The 18,737-nt window shown below is 27.9% G+C and overlaps 1 protein-coding gene across 1 annotated transcript in view; it reads left to right on the top strand.

Annotated features, from left to right (window-relative positions):
• The window catches only part of LOC136985009 (uncharacterized), an 88,201-nt gene that overhangs the window by 55,455 nt on the left and 14,009 nt on the right, over positions 1 to 18,737 (top strand). Inside the window, exons 2-3 of the mRNA XM_067282176.1 lie at positions 10,359 to 10,564; positions 10,653 to 10,788. Coding sequence (XP_067138277.1) covers positions 10,359 to 10,564; positions 10,653 to 10,788 — 342 coding nt within the window. The remainder of the gene's footprint in view (positions 1 to 10,358; positions 10,565 to 10,652; positions 10,789 to 18,737) is intronic.

Here is an 18,737-nt window from a genome sequence, read left to right as displayed (position 1 = left end):
TTTTCTTTTTATTGTATACTTAATTATATCCTAAATCCTATAATTATTCTTCCTTAAACGTCCTTATTTCTTCCATAATTATGCCATAAAATAAATTATTTCTTCTTCCCATTTATTCCTCCTTAATATGCTTCTTCCTCCTATTGTGTGCTTAATTATATCCTAAAACATATAGTAAGAATAGGTTTTAGGATATAATTAAGCATATAATAGGACGAGGAAGCATATTTAGGAGAAGTAAAGGAAGGAGAAGAAAGAATTTATTGTGTAGTGCATTTAGAGAAGAAGGACGTTGAAGGAGTAAGGATAAATTTTAGAATGTAATTAAGTACAGATAAGAATAATAAGTACATTTAGAAGGATTAAAAAAAGTAGGAAGAATTTTAAAGGTTATAGTTCGGTGACAATATTAAATATTACGTATGTATAAATCAATTTTTTAATTAGTTCGGTTGACGATGAGCTTAATTAAATAACAAAATCGTAAACAAAACGTGATTAAAATATCGTAAATTTATAAAAATTAATAAATTGGAAAATGCTAGAAAATAAAACTAAGCAGATGAAATTAAAATATTTGTTATATTTTAATTTAATCCTATTATTTGGCGAACAAATATTTTCTCTTGGCTTTCCAATGCATTAGTCTCATTTATCTCCAATTGAGTTCAGAGATCTTTTATTCGTAATTAGATATCATTAAATACTAGTTTATAACATGTGTATGTGTAATGTGTTTCGGCTATTAATTATTTATCTGCTGCTGTTTGTGACAGATAAATTAATATATGATCCGATGAGCAAATATTCATATATAAAAGGTAGATAGGTGCCACTAAATTCTGTATTTTACTAAGAAATTATTTAGTTAAGGGGAGGTTAGGATACGAAAAAAGGGAGAGGAGAATTTTATTGATTTCATCAATTCATAAATTGGAATGATAATTATGTAATTTAGAGATGAATAAAGAATTCTTTCGTTAGGATAATATCGAAGCCTCTTCACTCCCAGATGGTTTGTTCACAAAACAGCTTAAATTTGCATACTAATGAGCTGATAAACTTAAAAGTCAAAGCAACAAACAATCTATTTTTTATTTAAATTTCTAAATTAATTTTTTTATCTTATCCTCTACAGAAAATAAAGATAAATTCGAATGTTTTGAAGCTCTATGCAACTATAAAAAATCATTACATCTGCTTCCGATTTTATCGATTAAAAAAAATATATAGGCCTATATATTTCGAATAATTTCGTTTTAATTCGAATGCAAATAAATTAAAAATATATATTAAATAATTAATAATAAATTGCGTATAGGACACATTTAAGCTGATAAAATTTATCATCCGAACGAGTTTATTTTTGCCATTTACCATTTAATTTTTTAGAGAGGTTGGACGATTTTTAGAAACTTTACTACTGTTTAATTCAATTTAATTTTCGACTGTTAAAATTTATGAATAAATCAGAAATGTCTCCTCCTTTCTTTAATCTTCTTCAATCGATAAAAGTGCAACACGTCTTGCATCTTTCAATCCTACTGCAAAGTTCTTTCTATCTTTTTAATGAAAAGTAAAAATACGTTACAGATGGATACTATAGTCCTATTTTCACTGCTTGTCATGTCCAATCACCAGGAACAATTCTTTCTATCTTATTTATATTTAAGGTCTCCCTAAAATTTTTATTGTCCCCTCCGAAAAAATTCGTTTTATTCCCCCTTCTTCTCCCTCTTTGGCTCTCCTATTAATATACTACCGGATATTAATTTTAATTCTTAAAGAAATTGCTAAGGTTAAGACGTAGCTGTTTAAGTCTATCAGAATTCTATTGAAGTAAAGAACGTCAACAGAATTCTTCACTTCCCCTTCATATTTTTCAGACTCTTGCAATTCATGACACAATTTAACAGGAAGAATTTTCTTTAAAGCTGCTTTACCCCTAATGAGCAAGATTAAAAGTTCACCTTAGTCGTTAGTTAAAGGGGTCTAACTTAATCTAGTTTTTCTTAACGAGTGAAAGGTATTTATGTAAATATATATATGTATATTTTTTAAATTTATAACTTCCGACTTAAAATTCGTATAAATATCTCATTAAAGAAAACAGATTAAAGTATTAAAAATAATACTTTCTTACGTTTTTTATTGCATTAAAATCCAGCCTTTTCTGTTTAAATCTGATTAAATTTTGGGTGTGTGTTACTTTCCCGGCTGTTATACAACAGAGAGATGACCCCCTTTTCAAGATTTTTACATTTTTGGACTCTAAAATATCGAGAAATGTTTAAAAATTTGAGGATTTTTCTGTATGTATGGATGTTAGTGTGGGGGGAACGATTCTGCTCACTCAATTTGAAGCTTAATAACTCCTGTACCTTTTCTCGAAAATTTTTGAAATTTGGCATGGAGGTTTGTGTACTAGGGAGAAATGTTTCTGGAAGTTTTCAGGAGAATCGAATCATTGATTTGGGAGATATAGCCCCATCCCCTTAGTGTCTCCTAAAAAATCTGAAGACTTAAAAGTAATGGTAGCAATTATTAGGGATGGAAACAAATGAAGAATAACGGAAAAGTCCACCAATAATGTGTTGCTAGCATATATATATATATTTGTCTCAATTAAAAATTTTTATCCGTTTGACTAACGTATAACCGCATCAGGATAAATACTTATTTTTTAATAAAATGGCTGTTTTTTCTAATCTATAAATACTTTAGAGCATTACATAGAATATGTAAACATTATAAAGGACATAATTGTACAATTTATCGATCAGAAAGTTATTTATTTATATTTATATCCTTCTTCTATCGATCGAATTATAAGGCGATGTGCGATTAAACATAAAGGAAGAACCTCAGATTTTTATGCAGTTTGGAAGAATTAATAACAAATTTTTACTTAAAAATTAATAAATTTTGATAAATCAATAAATATTTCCCTTTAAAAAATTAATTATAATGTGAAATGTTAATTTTTCGTAAAGTTATAATCGATATTTTGATAAATAATTACTTATTTTTGGAGCGATGCCGCTGACGTAGACTTTGAATAGAAACTTCGAGTAAGAAAGAAGAATGATTTTAATTACGTTTAATAATATTAGAAAATTAAGCACAAATAATTCTTGGTAGGATCTAAATAAAATCTAATTTAGAGAAGTTAAAAGATTTACCTGTCTCGCTTTGCAAATTAATGCCACTGCTTTAAAGGGATCCACAAAGAAACGAAATTCTGATTATATGAAGCGGGTAAATAAAAAGAATTAAAATGGAGTACTGCAGAAAATTCAACGTTAATTATTCTGCAACACTGATTATTAAACTCTACCCTCTTATGGTGAACTAACAAAAGAATTTAAAAGAAAAGAAAAATTTCCTTCCTTTGTTGCAATTTGGAAATGGCCATCATTCCTATTTGTTTAAGGCTAAATTCATTATTTATATAAAGTCCAATGGAGATGACCTCTTATTTAAATAATTATATAGTAATTTTCTCGTTAATGTCTGTACGTAACGCATTAATGTATGCTACTGCATTCCGGTGAGCGCAGTTGATTTCCGATTGTTGTATACACTGTTTTTTTTTAAATATATATATATATATATATTAAAAAAATTAAATTATTCAGCTTTTTTATACCTTAAACTTTATTTTAAAACATGTTACAGAATAGAGAATTTTTACGAAACAATGTAATCATTGTCGCTCAATAAAGAGCGAGTGTCTTCACGTCACATATACACGCTTTTTAACCTATGAAACGGGAAATGGTCTATTTATTTTTCAATTTCCGTTAAGAACATTCAAATTTCTTTAAAATATTTCTATATTTTACCGGAAACAATAAAGCAAATCCGCTGTTAATGCGTGACGTTAAGCAATGACTCACGCATGTTTCCAGCATTGCTGTGTGTTTCTGCAATTATCGGATTGTAGATGTTATATATATATATATATATATATAATTTTACTTAATAAATTTAAATCTAAATTTTACTGTCGTCATTTCTAAATAGAATTGTATTGATCGAAAGTTCTTAAATTAAGAAAAACATTTAACCTGCTGCAGTAAGTACAGTACGTAGTGTTTTTCTATCAAACTGTAATGAATTATTTAGGTAGAGTTAATAACGTAGAAGATGCAGACTAAGTGTTCTTTCAAGAATTTTAAAATTTAGTTATTTGTAAACATTTTATAAATGTATAGAACCGGATAAGAAAAACAGCACTAATGGTAGAAAACAGCCGTAACAGTAGAAGACAGCAGTGACATTATTAGCAGTAGAAAACAGTGTAAACAATAGAAAACAAGGAGTAACAGTAGAAGACAGCGGTAACATTATTAACAAGAGAAAATAGTAGTAACAGTAGAAAACAATAATAACAGCAGTAGCAATAGAAAACAAGTAGTAATAGTATTAGCAGTAGGAAACAAGGAGTAATAGTAGAAAACAGTAGTAACAGCAATTATAATAGAAAACAAGTAATAACAGCATTAGCAGCAGACAACAGTGGTCAGAGTAGAAAACAGTAGTAATAGTAAAAATAAAACTTTGCCTTCATAAATCTACTTGTTAAATATTAAAAGGTAAAGACAGTTAAAAAAAATATACTTTGTCAATTGGAATCGTAAAGTAATCAGGTATCTTTCAATTCTCGTGTTTCCAGGTATCGTTTCAATTTCCAAATACCTTACCTTCTTCGCTATATTTCATTACTTAATTCATGAAACTAAGTTTTATTTGTCACGGTATACTTTCAATATCAATTGTGAATTATATATTGACTTAAGATTATATTTACTTTGAACTGTTTGTCTGAAATTTAGTTTCCTTTTTTATTTTGCCTGTTACAGAATAATCGATGTAAATTTATTAAAATATGCTCGAAATAATACTTCATTATATAGTATAATTATTTGCAAAAATTGTTTATAACAATTTTAATTTATGTTTGTTTTTATGTGTATATATAATAAAATCAATAGAAGAATTACAATTAACATTTAATACTATTCATGTAAACTTTGATCAGGTGTCTTTTTTAAAGCATTTTAAACGAAATTATCATTAACCAGAATAAATTTTACTATTTTTCTCTTAATTACAGTTAAGATTTCTTTATTTTGATTCTTATTAAATGAAAATTAATCCTGTTTACTGTAAATACAATCAGCTTAACTTAAATATACTTAAGGATTTTCTTGCTCTTTATTTCCACGCAGAAATAATGTTTTTCCTATAGAAACTTAATTAAAATTTATTCTTAACTTAATTAAAATCACATCTTTATTTTGATATTATTTTTAAAAAATTCTAAAAGTTTAATTAATTATTTTTTTTTAAATTAAATCTTTATTCATCTTACAATTATAAGTAATTAAATTTATTTCTGATAGAATTATTAAGGTTCTTTGAGATTAAATTGTGTTATTTGATAACCAGAACAAATGATTAAGATAATAAATTTAAAATTATTTGTATAAATTTTCTTCTTCTGAAAAAAAAAATATATTTGGAGGAAGATCATCGTTAGGAAAAAACCAATATTTCATTATTAATAAAAGAAATCTTTGTGAATTATTCATAAAAAATAATATATTCATTCGTTTAGAGATTGAGTGTAACGTAACTAGAACCAATATTTGGGGAGGGACGAATTAGATCGTGCAAACCCCTTACATGCAGCCCCCAGTACTATAAATGAAGAGTTATACACATGTGTAAATGGGCTTGTCACATCTCTTCATTTGTTTATTTTGAAAGGGGACAGGAGCCTTGAAAGGAGCCCCTTATCAGTTACGCTATTGTGAGTATATATATATATATATAGTTAATTAATTTTTTATCTAAAAATAACATTTGTTTATGACATAAACGAGCAAAAAATTATTGTGACGTCGTCAAATTACCGGACTACAATTTTTAATCATATTCTTAATTTATTTCACTTAAAATATATGCTCTCCATCTCAAATTACTAGTGTCATGCCCCTGTACATCATACTTTTCCTCATAACAACAGAGTCGTGCCGGTCATCCGTTCCGGGAAAAATTTTGAATTTAAATCACGTAACAAAGTTTATATATAGTTAATCGGGGCCTTCGACATCTATATTTTCCATATTTGGTTTCGGTTTTCATATATCTAAGATTAAGGAAGGACAGACAGGCAACAGACAGTAGGATGTGTCTACAGTTTTTTCAAATTGTAGCCCAATCAAAAACTTTATAAAACAAATAAAATAAACTCGGGTGAATGCACGAAAAACTTTTCTATTTTAGTCGAAAACTTTTAAAATAAACTATTAAAATATTTTAATTTATAATATTATCGAGACAAGAGATTAGAAGTAGAAAAAGCAGATATAATAAGCTATAACTCTTAGTAGATCTAGATATAGGTGGGACAGTTTTCTAGTATCATTTTCTTCCTTATTGATGTCGTAAAATATATTTCCTTTGTTCTCTTTAAAGAGAAGATAGTATATGAGCAAAGGAACACAAAGAAACATGAATTGTGGCGTCTTTCTCTAGGTAACTTCTCAAAAGTCTGGATATATTGTATGTCTTCTTATGTCATATATCTGGATAGAAACTGTCTGTTCAGATGGAATAAATGTTCTAAAAACAGTTTATGATGGAATATTACATAACGTTAGTTTTTATACCCTCTTTATTACTCGAAGAAATTTTTAAAGGCAATACATAAAAACAATGCAAATTCAAAGTTTCTTCCAGCATCTCTGATGGTTTACATAATGTATATAAGCTTGTAGATTAGATCTGCAAGCTTCTAGAGTTTCTAGATTAAAAAGTATTTTCGTATATACAAAGTTTAAAAATGGTTAGAATGTAATCAAACATTTTGAGGATTAAAAAATATTTTTAAAATCCCGAATTCTCCGATTTGAATAGAAAATGGGTAAACATTCTTCAACATTCTAATCACTCTCATTAATTATTGAAATTCTCCAAATTCTTTTATTTCGAGAGCTGAAAATGGTAGAAATTCTTGTTTCTTTGTCTATATTAATTTAATTTTCCTCTATGAACAAATCTTGGTATCTTCCGAGTTTCTGTTGAATTACTAGCAATCATTGCTTAGATTTTAAGAAAAATTATTTTTTCCCCCGTTATTTTATTTTTAATCTAGCAAGTTCTAAATGTCCAAATCAATAATAATCCTATTTATTCATTCCCCATTCTTTTCTGTCTGTGTTAAACACAAGATGAAAATTGAAAGGAACTCAACTTTTACAAAAATTGAATAATAATAAAAAGAAAATAACTCCATAAAAGTATGTTCTACTTGCGTTATCTTTGTAATTAAACTTTCGAGTTTTTCACTTAACAAATTTCAACTCTCATTTCATTTACTTTTATTTGTTTTTTTTTTATCTTTAATCTTTCTTTTGTTGCTTCTCCATCAACGACCACGTGATCATTTCCATTACATTTGTAATTCAAATCTGTTGTAATTCCATTGTTTCTACGTAATTGATTTCTTTTTCATTTAAATCTATTTATTTATTTACATGATTATTATTATTATTTTTTTTTTTTGAAAAAAATTTAACTGATTAAGAAATTTTTATTCTATTTCTTACGTAAGAAAGTATTGTATATTCCGTTGCCTTAGTTATTAATCGTTCCTTACAAGATTTATCTTTTTTAAAAATATTTATGGCATGATTCCATTCTTTCTATTATATAATTTATTAATTTTTAGTTCAAATTTATTTATTTATTTATTTCATTTATATGATGCATACATTTGCTCATCTTATTCTCTTTCTCACTTCCTCACGCCCTTCCTTTCTTCAGCTTGGATCCTTGAGTAGGCTCTCTATCTCCTATCCTACTGAGACCTTCTTCATTCTTTTCCCTCTTTCTCATTCTCTCACTCCTTTCCTATCTACAGCCTAGACCATTAAATAGGCTTTACCCCTGCTCAGTGCTCTACTCTCCTCTTTCTTATTCTTTTTCTCTTCTCTCATTAACTTCTTTTCTTCAGCCTGGATCTTCGAGTAGGAAGAGAGCCTACTGAGACCTACCAAGACTTTTCTATTCTTTCTTATCCGCTTTCTCATCCCCTCACTCTCTTCCTGTTTTCCGCCTAGACTTTTGAGTAGGCTCTTTCCCTGTTCGATACCCTACTGAGCCTTCCTCTTTTCTTATTCCTTCACTCTCTTCCTGTCTTCAGCCCAGATCATTCATTAGGCTTTTCTTGCTCACTAATCTATTGAGTCCTTCCTTATTCTCTCACCCTCTTCCTTTATTCATCCTAGACACTTCAATAAACTCCATCCCTGCTCAATACCTGTACAGATGTTTCTATAATTTGTACTAGTGTATATTTATATCCATTCTTCTGTACAAGATCATGCCATTACAAAATAGGCACGGTCCTGTATTTAAAAAATGGCTGCCGTTTAAAAGTGGCCTTTGTTGGGAGGTGGCCGTTATGGGAGATTCGACTGTATATATATATAATGGACTTAAAATAAACATAGAAACTTTTTACTTCCAAATTAGCTGAAGACTTCGAGATGCAAACTTCATTATTTAGATCGGAGAAAAAGTATGCATATTGTTTACTATAGTGTTAAATATAAATATAAATATAAATATAAAGCACCCAAAAAATACAAGAAATAGTCAAAAAATTTATTCTAGAATTCAGATAAAAGTCGTTTCTGCACTTTAGAATATTTCATAAATATATTCAGGAGTACAATAAAAAGTTATTTTGAATTTTGTAGGGGGATACTATTATAATATTTACAAAAGAAATGCATCTATGATTTTTTAGGGAAAAAAATAAATAAATAAATAATAGTAATAATAATAATAATAATAATAAGGAAAATATATTAAAGAAACTAAATTGAAATTTTGAATCACGTATAGAATTTACTGAGTTCTTTTTTCCCTCCCTCTATTATGTTTCTTTAACAGAATATTCCAAATTTTACAGTATAAAAATAGGAAAAAAATATTTAAAAATTCCCAAGACGATCAAACTACGCTCCAAAATAAACTAAATTTTACAATAGTAACAACTCTAGAGAATTCCTTTTATATAGAGGAATGGAATATATATTGGCTTATATAATAAATAAATAAATATAATTGTAAACCTCTTATACATGTATATATATAATTAATTATACAGTATATATTTATAAGGGATAGGAATTCTGTAGAAGATGGATCACGTTGTACGAGTTTAATTTCGATTTTCAGAGGGGTCTACAGGTATGAGATGTAAGAGACATGTTTCTTTGAATAAATGTAACATATATCAAACATGTCAGTTTTATATATTTGATAAGAAGGGGTGTTTAAAGGATTTGAAAAGATCTATTCTAGATCTATGGTATGTTTTCAAAGTGTGGGTCTCCTATATTGAAAATGGAGCAGTGGATAAATGATGAGAGGTAAAAAATGCTGGAGAGATCTGGGAAAAAAATGATGTTTGCCTATGCGTAAATATGTTCTTCTTATATACAATTCTACGATAGAATATGCTTTATATAATGGTATCGTTGTGATGGTATGTGGCATGCGGTGGTATTTCTATTGACCATATTGCAAAGTAGAAATTCATTCTAGAATATCTTTGAAATATGAAATGAAGTTGAAGATGCTTTTCTCAAAATGTCTTTCATGTAGAATCGAAATTCATATCGCATAGCAATACAATATAGTAGAAGAATTAAAGAGATATACATTTGTATTAAGTCTTTCAAGAGAATTCTATTTATTCTCCTTTAAAAGAACCGAACTAAAGCATATATTTTTTTTTTCTTTTTCTTCAATAAACTTTGGTATATTTTATACTTAATGCATTAAAATGGTGGAGGATAATTATAATTCTGTAAATTAGATAAAATAAGTATGAAATGCTTAATTTAGCGCATTTAAAAATGATTATTTTTACGAAGAATGCGATGATAAAGAGAGAAATCCGAGTTAAAATAGTATTGTTGTATCCGTAATTATCTTCTAGAACGACTTAATATCTCATTCCCTTTTCGCACATTTTCTCCTTTCAAATACATTAAAATATATGTATAAATCCACACTTCCATTCCTGATCTTATTGGTTAATTGCACTTCTCCATTTATCATCCAATTTCTCTTAAAAGTATCATTGCAGCAAGATTACGAATGTATCGATTTTCTCTCCTGAATAATTTCCCTTTCGTTATTAATTTTACTTACAAAACTTTTATATTATATACCTTTATCTCTTTTATATTCTTTTATTTTCTTTTTCTTTTATATCTTACATGTACACGTAAGAAGTTTTGTTTAAGAAATTTTTAACCTTTAATTTCTAGGTATATTTGGATTAAGATTGGTGAAGCTAGACGTGCCTGGGGCTGTTTTTCGAGGTGATTCAGTTTGGTTAAATTGTTCGTTCGATTTGGAATCGGACGAATTGTATTCGGTCAAGTGGTACAAAAACAACGTCGAATTCTATCGATATTTACCAAGTGACCAACCTCCAGCACAGAAGTATGAACAAGTGGGAGTATACTTAGATGTAAGTAGTAGAATTTTTAAAAATTGTGTAAAATATTCTAAATCCTATTTAGGAAATTTAAATTCCATTTCCTTATTCTATTTTTCAGTTAGCAAAATCCTATCAAGGCCACTTGTATTTATACAGAACGGATTTGTATACAGAAGGTACTTATCGTTGCGAAGTATCTGCAGAATCTCCATCTTTCCAAACAATACGAGAAGAGAACGACATACGTATTTATGGTAAGATGTTCTGTGAGATTTTAACGTGTCTTAAACACCTTCCCTGATCATCTACAACTTTATATATATAGGCCATGTATGGTAAAATATCCTGAGATTTTAATGTGTCTAAGCACCTAACCTAGTTATATGCAACCTTATATATAAGTTATAGAAGATAAGCTGAGATTATAGCGAATTTAAACACCTATTTACCTACTTCATTTTTACACTCCATACAGAATAATTACTGTATTAATTAACTACTGTAAATTACGTTAAAAATACATTTTAAAGTGTAAATAATATAAATTAAACATTTATAAAGATGCACAATTAACGAAACGATGCGCGAAATATAATTTTTATAAGTGAGCCAAGTTGTAATTTAATAAATGAAGTGGATAAATAAATTATCCTCGCGAAATTCCAAATTATCACTCAAAAAGTCTTTTTTTCTATCCATTTATTTACTTTTATTGGCGAATTTTTTGTACTTTAAGTGAATAGACGTTTAAATTTTTTATAATAAAAAAACCGAAGAAAAAAGAAAATACATCGTCTTAAAAGCAAGTTAAAAGCTTCAAATGCGTGTTTAATTAAAAAATTGAACGTATATATATATATATATATATATATATATATATGTTATATATTTTTTTTAAAGAATTTCGATATCATAAATTGTATTTTTGAGGGAAAATGAAGAGGAGTTTTCTCACAAATGGAAATATCACAAATAAATTTTGTATAACGTTTACAAAATGATTTTCTAATTAAAGTTTGAAATAGTCATTATAGACAATTTTCTACGAAATAGCTTTCAATAATCAATGATTTCTCTGCACTTGTACGATAATTGCAACTAAATATCCGATTTTGAACGTTTACTAATAGAATACCATGATCGATACTTTTAATAAATACTTAAATACCTAAGTACCAATTCATTAAAATATCAAATAAGAAATAAAAATCCCCACATCCTTTTTTTTTTATAATGCCTTTAAGTCTTACCTTCCTCTCTTAAGATGAGGTTGGAGGAGGAGGAAGAGGAGGAAGAGGGGGAAAAAAGAGGAAGTACTGTGCAGTCATTACAAAAATGTAAGCGGATTGCATGCAAATTCAACTTAAACTATCGAAGTAGAATAGTCGAATTTTACGGATTAAATAATTTCTGAATGTTTGTGTCAAGAAAAAATAAAGAAAAAATAAAGAAAAAATGCAAATCTACTTCTCAGTTTGTAACAATCGACAATCATGGTAAACGACATGTTCATACATTGAAGAACAGTAACAACCATTACTGCATACCTCAACTGTTTTATGTTAATCGATTGAAGACGTTTAATTTTCCATTCAGTGAATCTTTAACAGCTGTTACAAAGTTGATTAATTTTAATACTGTAATTTTTTTTATTAAAAAAAATATACTACACTTTTTAAACAAATTAGTAATGTTCGTAATAATCCCTTTCTTAACGAATATCGCCTTAAATTTTTTTTCCCCTGTGGTAAATCTTTTAAATTTTTTTTCCTAAAACATTCTCGAATTTCAAGCCTTTATATTGACAAATTATGTATATTAACTTATTAAAAATATATATATTTTTTATGGTATTGTAATAAGGGAATTTCTGTAAAAGGTTTGAAGAGAGAAGAAGTGTTTTCCTCTTTTGTTTAGAATTTATTTATATAATAAATTACTTTTTAATTTAGCTGAAATCAATCTGTTGTTAATGGCGTGACGAAATTTCCTTCGCTTCACATCCATCTGTTAAATAAGAATCCAAACTTGGTGGTTCTTTTTTTTCTTTTTCTTCCCTTTTTCCCAACCTAAAAGTGATTACTTTCGAGATATTCTTTTTACAGGTTTGAGATGTTTTTCTTTTCTTTAACAAGAAGAATTTTCTTGGGGGTTAAGAACACATTTAATTGGGAGATAAAGCGCTAGGAGAGAATCTTTTTGGCTGACCAATGTTGGATACCCTTCTTCTATTAGAACCGTTTAATTTTCTTTTATTTATCTTCCACTAAGCAAATGACACTGGATCGATAGTAAAGGCTAAATATCTAGCTAGCAAGGTCTTCTCTGATGTACTTGGCTGGAAATACGGCAGAAGCAATGTGAAACTACCACCTGGCACCATCTTGCTGTGCTATATTATCAATGCTCGCATGCATGGAATGGACTCAAGTAGAGAGAGAGAGAGAGAGAGAGAAGAGGAGGGAGCGAAAGAGAGAGAGAGCTTACTTTACTTGAAAGAACTGGAAAAGTAAGGTTTTGCCAAACCATTGAGTTGGCGATGGCAACTTCCTGTAAATGGCGGATTCTGGTTGAAATTTCAACACCATTATTTCAGTCGAACGTAAAAGTTTTGTCTAAACTTTAAAATACTATTTAAAGCTTTAAAGCAATTCTTCAAGCGTAAATGAAGATATCCCACGTGATATCTAATATTTATCTCTACAGTTAACTTTATATATATATTGTATTTTTAAACTTAACCTCTTCCCCATTCACACACAAGAGATAAAGACAAAAAGAATAATTTCACACGAAATTAATTCAGATTTAATTAAATAATATAACTCGAGTATTATTATAAAAACAGGGAAAACCGTAATGTTATTTATATATATTTTTTTTTATTTATTTCATTACATTCGTTACATTAATTAAGGGATAGAGAACAGTTCGAAATTTTTGTATTTCACTGAATGAAGCCTGCTAAAGTTTTCATTTGACAGCAACAATGAAAAGGTAATTTCATTAGTTTGTTCAGCCAGATGTAAAAGATCAGCTAAAGTCTTGGTTGCTAAATTTATTTTACTTTTGTACTCAAGACGATATTAATTTTTCTTACTCGAAAAGATATTTAATTATTAACAAATAACAATTTCCCAGTTTAATGTTATTAAGATAAGAATGCGGGGAGGAGGAAGAGGAGGGAGAGCAACAAGAGTTACTATACGAAGCAACATATTAATTTCGCCAATGCACAATAATGTTTGCTGGTAGAGTTTATTACTATTACGAAATGTTGGAGAGAAGTGGTTCCTAAATGTTGTAATCTGAATTGTTAATTTTAGTAATTAATAACATAAGATAGACAAGTATGATATTATCAGGAATTCGTAGCCGATATCGTTTCTCTCTCTCTCTTTCTCTCTCACCCCCCTCTTTGAATTATTTATTTAAGTTTTATTACACGGAAGTTAAATTTGATTAATATATTTAAATTAAATATGATAAATGGCTTTAAGTTTTCATTATAATTTTAAGTATTAAGAATATAAATGTTGTTTGCTGTCTATGTTCCTTTTAACGTTGATCGTAAATTTAATTTTGCATGAAAGACTACTTTATTCACCTTTCAAATGTTTGTTTCCTCATCAATTAGTGTAGAGGGGAGGATGGAGAGGAAAGAAGAGAAAAAAAAATACATTAAATTTTAATATATATATATTTTTTTCCTGTTTCCGTTTATATAAATTTGTTGCGGTCAAATATAACCAAAATCAATCTTTCAGTCGGGGGAAACGTCGGAAATTTATTTTGTCAGTTTATCTTGTAAAATATTCATTCGATGGTTTGTTGGTGGAAGAGAACACGCTTCTTCGATACTACTTTTCTATCAATAAAGCAAATCAAGATGTATTATGCAACTTTCTCAAAAGAATATTCCCTTCCATATAAAGCTAAATGGATAAATTTTATAGTTCGATGCTTTAAAATTAATATATATTGGATGCATTTTTGCTTTATGTTTTATTAATTTACTCCACGTGTGTATCTATTTTTATGTTATACTTTATCCGTTTAAAACACCTATAAAGATGTTTTATTGATTGTTTTTTATTTATATACTTGGGTTTTTATTAAAGAAAAATGATACTTGATAAACATCAGTTTGTTGTACGATAAGTTTTAGAGGGGTTCGTAAAAAAGTTTTAATGATAAAAACTCCTTCAAGTTTCATGTCCTCTGTCAAAAATATCTTTAAAAATAAAAATAAACTTTAAAGCGAAATATTTTAACAATATATATACCTAATAGATTGTATACCTAGCCCAGGAACTCAGGTACTGGTTAGTAAACAAAATAAGTACTACAATTAGGCAATGGGCTAGGTATAATAATTGTATAACATAATTTATAAATAATTCCGTAATTACAATAGTTTATGTCATAAAATTACGTACAGGGTCTTTAATCTTCTATGCTTCGGGTCTTAGAAAGTCTTAATACAGCATTGTCGCTCCTGCACACCTGAAAGAGACTCTGCCATTGTGCTCTATGATGTAGAAAAGAGAATGTAAAGAATTTTCTAAAAAGTAAATATTTTTAAAATTTTTACAAAATAACAATTCGATTTAATTCTTAACAAAAATCGATTTAAAAAAGTATTTTTGCTCGATTTTTTCACGAAATTGTGTAAAAAAATAAATTTTTCTCATTTTATTTTCTTGAAAAAAAAAATTCAAGAAAAAGAAAATTTTGCTCAATTTCATTAATGAAATTGACTTAAATAAATTTTTATCGATTTCGAAATCGAATTCACAAACAAATTCGATTTCTATGATAGAATCAGAAGATTTCATTGATGAAACCCACACAAAAATTTCTTACGACTTACTTTTTTCCCCTCTATTTTTGCTTCACTGATGCAGCTTGCTAAATTTGATCTAAATCAGTTTTATACACGGAACGACCTAGATAAATTCAATTGATTTAATCAAGAAATAGGACCTAGATACATCCACCAACTCTGTATAACTATCAACCTAAATGAATACCGCAAGTACTGTTGATCCTTTGTTTCCTACTCAATGACGTCAGATGACTGCATTTACCTTTCTAAGGGAATCGAAATACTTTTTTTTTCGTAGGAAAGAAGGGAGATAAAACAAATATACATTGTGTTACTTTGCAAAATAAAAATAGAGAGTGCTGCATTGTTATTTTCTTTATTAAATCAACACGAAAAATCGATATAGACAGGAAGTGCAACGTGATAGTTCCTTCATAAAAGTGGTAAACACTAAGTATTAAAAATTCGATAGGAAAAAAAAAATAATATTAATAATATTTTTTAATATCTTACAAACTAATATTTTTCTGTACTGTACGTAATATTACTTTACAACACATTACAAACACAGGAAAAAAAAATAGTAAAGCTTTAAACTCCTGAGGAGGATAGAGTAATACAAGTATCATTAATCTCTTCATAAAAAGAACATAAAATCTAATTTATTATTTACCTCTGCAAATCAGCATAAATCCAATTTGTTGGTTTCCTCATTGGAAATAGACTAAAAGGTAATGAATAAGTTTCCTTTCAGTTAAATTTACATAAATTTAATTTGAGAATTATTCGTGTAAACATGAAGAATGTATATATATATATATATAAAGCACAGTACATATATATTTGGAATTCTTTTTATTCAAATATATAAGTTGTAAAAGGTGATTTCAGCTGACTGCAAAGTTTCAAAAAGAAATTTTCTTGAAGCAAAAATTCATGCAATTTGATTTAAATATCGATTAGACACGAGTATCGCCATTCTGTTGATTGGTTTTTAGTTGTTTTCGGTTTAATGAATTTCATTCTTTTATCATTTGTTTGCTTTGGTGAACGGAAATCAATATCATGCTTGCCTTCTATTAATATCTGGTAGTAAACATTATCATGACAATTTGAACTACATACTGCCTAAAATGTAATACTTACTTAAGCATTTACATACGCTGAATTATGCATGTCGTTTTGATGTGCATTTGACAAATGTTCGGGGAATATATATGTATGTAAAATTTAAAACGACCGAAAAAAATTGTATATATATATATATATTTATATACATATCCTACCTGAACATTTCAGTTGTATAAATCTAAGCCGATTTACGTAGAAGTTTCTTTATCTTTCATTGCTTAAATAATAGAGGAATAAATGTATAGAAGAATGATTTATGGATACATTTTATTAGTGCTTACTAATCAGATTCAAGAAAATATAAATAATTTTTATACTGAATTCTGGATGCATTTTTTATACACCGATTTAATGCATTTTCTTCTTCTTCTTCTGTTTTTAAGATTATAGATACGTTTATCTGAGGATGTTCTTAGTCTTCTCAGTCTCAGGAATAGCAAGGTGAAGATATGGCTTCTTTTAATGCACCTTGAAATCTCTGGTATGAAAGTGAAGATCTATCTTGTCACTTCTTGTAGGTTTTGTTGGAAGTTGCGAAGAGATATTGAACTCCATACTGTCTAAAAACGTTGAATTATACCACTCTGTTTCCTTAAAAGATTTTTCTGTTGCAGAAACGGTGTTCTTGGAAGGGGTTTCTTGCATAAAAAATCATAAATTACATTACTTTCCACTTCTCTGGCACAATTAAAAAAATTTTTAACTCTTAAAAAAAGGTGTATAAGAACCTACCACAAAAACTTAAAACTGCATTTTGTACTTTTTTAACCCGGTATTCATTTTATGAATACTTTTACTTACTTCGTATTTTTTAACGTATCCATTACAAATACACACAAGACATTTCTTCAAATATTACAGAATCGATATTACAGGTAATGTTGCATTTTTATAAAAATGTAATGGGGGGAGAATGTTATCGAAGTTGCAACTCGCATCGTTTGTTTTTCGATCTGTGAAAGTTAAAAAAAAAGACAAGGAAAAAAAAAATGTTTGTATCTTGAGAAGTGAATTTAATTATGCTGCTGTTCTAGACTAAAAGAAACAGATGGCAAGAAAAATAAATGATGGATGACCTTCGTAATATTTCTTACGAAAAGGCAGAATGTAAAAAAAAGAAATGTTTACACTAACCACACATCACTCAAAAGATCAGAAATGATAATTAATTCTTTACGCTAGATAATGATTTACTTCTTATCCCCTAGTTAACTGTATATAAACTGGTTGCATGTAATACAATCCTTCAATTTACTAATAAAAAAATAAAGAATAGAAGTTTTTTTTTCTTTAATTCTGAAACCACATCCACTGCAAACAGCCTAAAGAAATTATATCTCAGATTTGCATAAATTAAGCAAATGTTCAATGCCCAAAAGTAACGTAAAAATATCTTTCTTTAACCTTAGAGTATTAAGAATTTACATAATATATGGAAATTCATATTTTAAGATTAATAAGGTATATTTTTGGTTGTTGCAATTTTGAGAACGGTAAGAGAGGGGTATTGAGAATTATTAAAGAAATTGAAATTTTAATCTATGTTTTGCATGTTGTTTTATAATTTATGATATTTTATTTAAATATATGCACCAAATTATGATATGTTTCCATTTTTGGCTTAAGACGAAGATAAAATTTGACACTTTTTCGAAAAGTAGAAATAAAGTTATATAAATATATATATATATGTGTGTGTTTTTTTCCTGGATTTTTTTGCATGAAAGTTAAAATACATCTGGATAAAGATATTTTCTACTTATTGAATGAAACTGGAGATATATTTAGTTGTCGAGAAAAAAATTTAAGATATATCTTGGTATTTCGAATGGAGTTAGAATGTATCTATACATTTTTTTACGTAGAGGATTAAGATATATTTTGCCACTTTGTGAGCGAACATTAAGAAATATTTTCGTACTTTATTTCTTAAGAATAATGTATATTTTACCTGGAATAATGTTACTTTAGACAATGTATTACGATATTTTAGATGACAGGTATTATAAATGTAGCAATCCTTCACAAAAAATGCTGAAGATAGAAAAAAAAGAAAATATAAAACAAGTAAGATAAGTACACTCTAGATAATTGTCAAAAACATTTAAGCAACTTTAACAATGCTACATCCGTGTTTTATAGTTTTTAATAACTTCCTTAGGGAATGTTATTCTTAAAAATATACCACTAACCCTCTGAAATGGTAACATGTGTTCGAGTTGCCCTTACTGAATAACAAGGAGT

This window comes from Centruroides vittatus, unplaced genomic scaffold (assembly GCF_030686945.1).
Source record: "Centruroides vittatus isolate TY-2023 unplaced genomic scaffold, ASM3068694v2 contig_941, whole genome shotgun sequence".
Taxonomy (NCBI): Eukaryota; Metazoa; Arthropoda; class Arachnida; order Scorpiones; family Buthidae; genus Centruroides; species Centruroides vittatus.
Note: the sequence above shows the minus strand (reverse complement) of the source record. Positions and strands in the feature narration are given on the sequence as shown.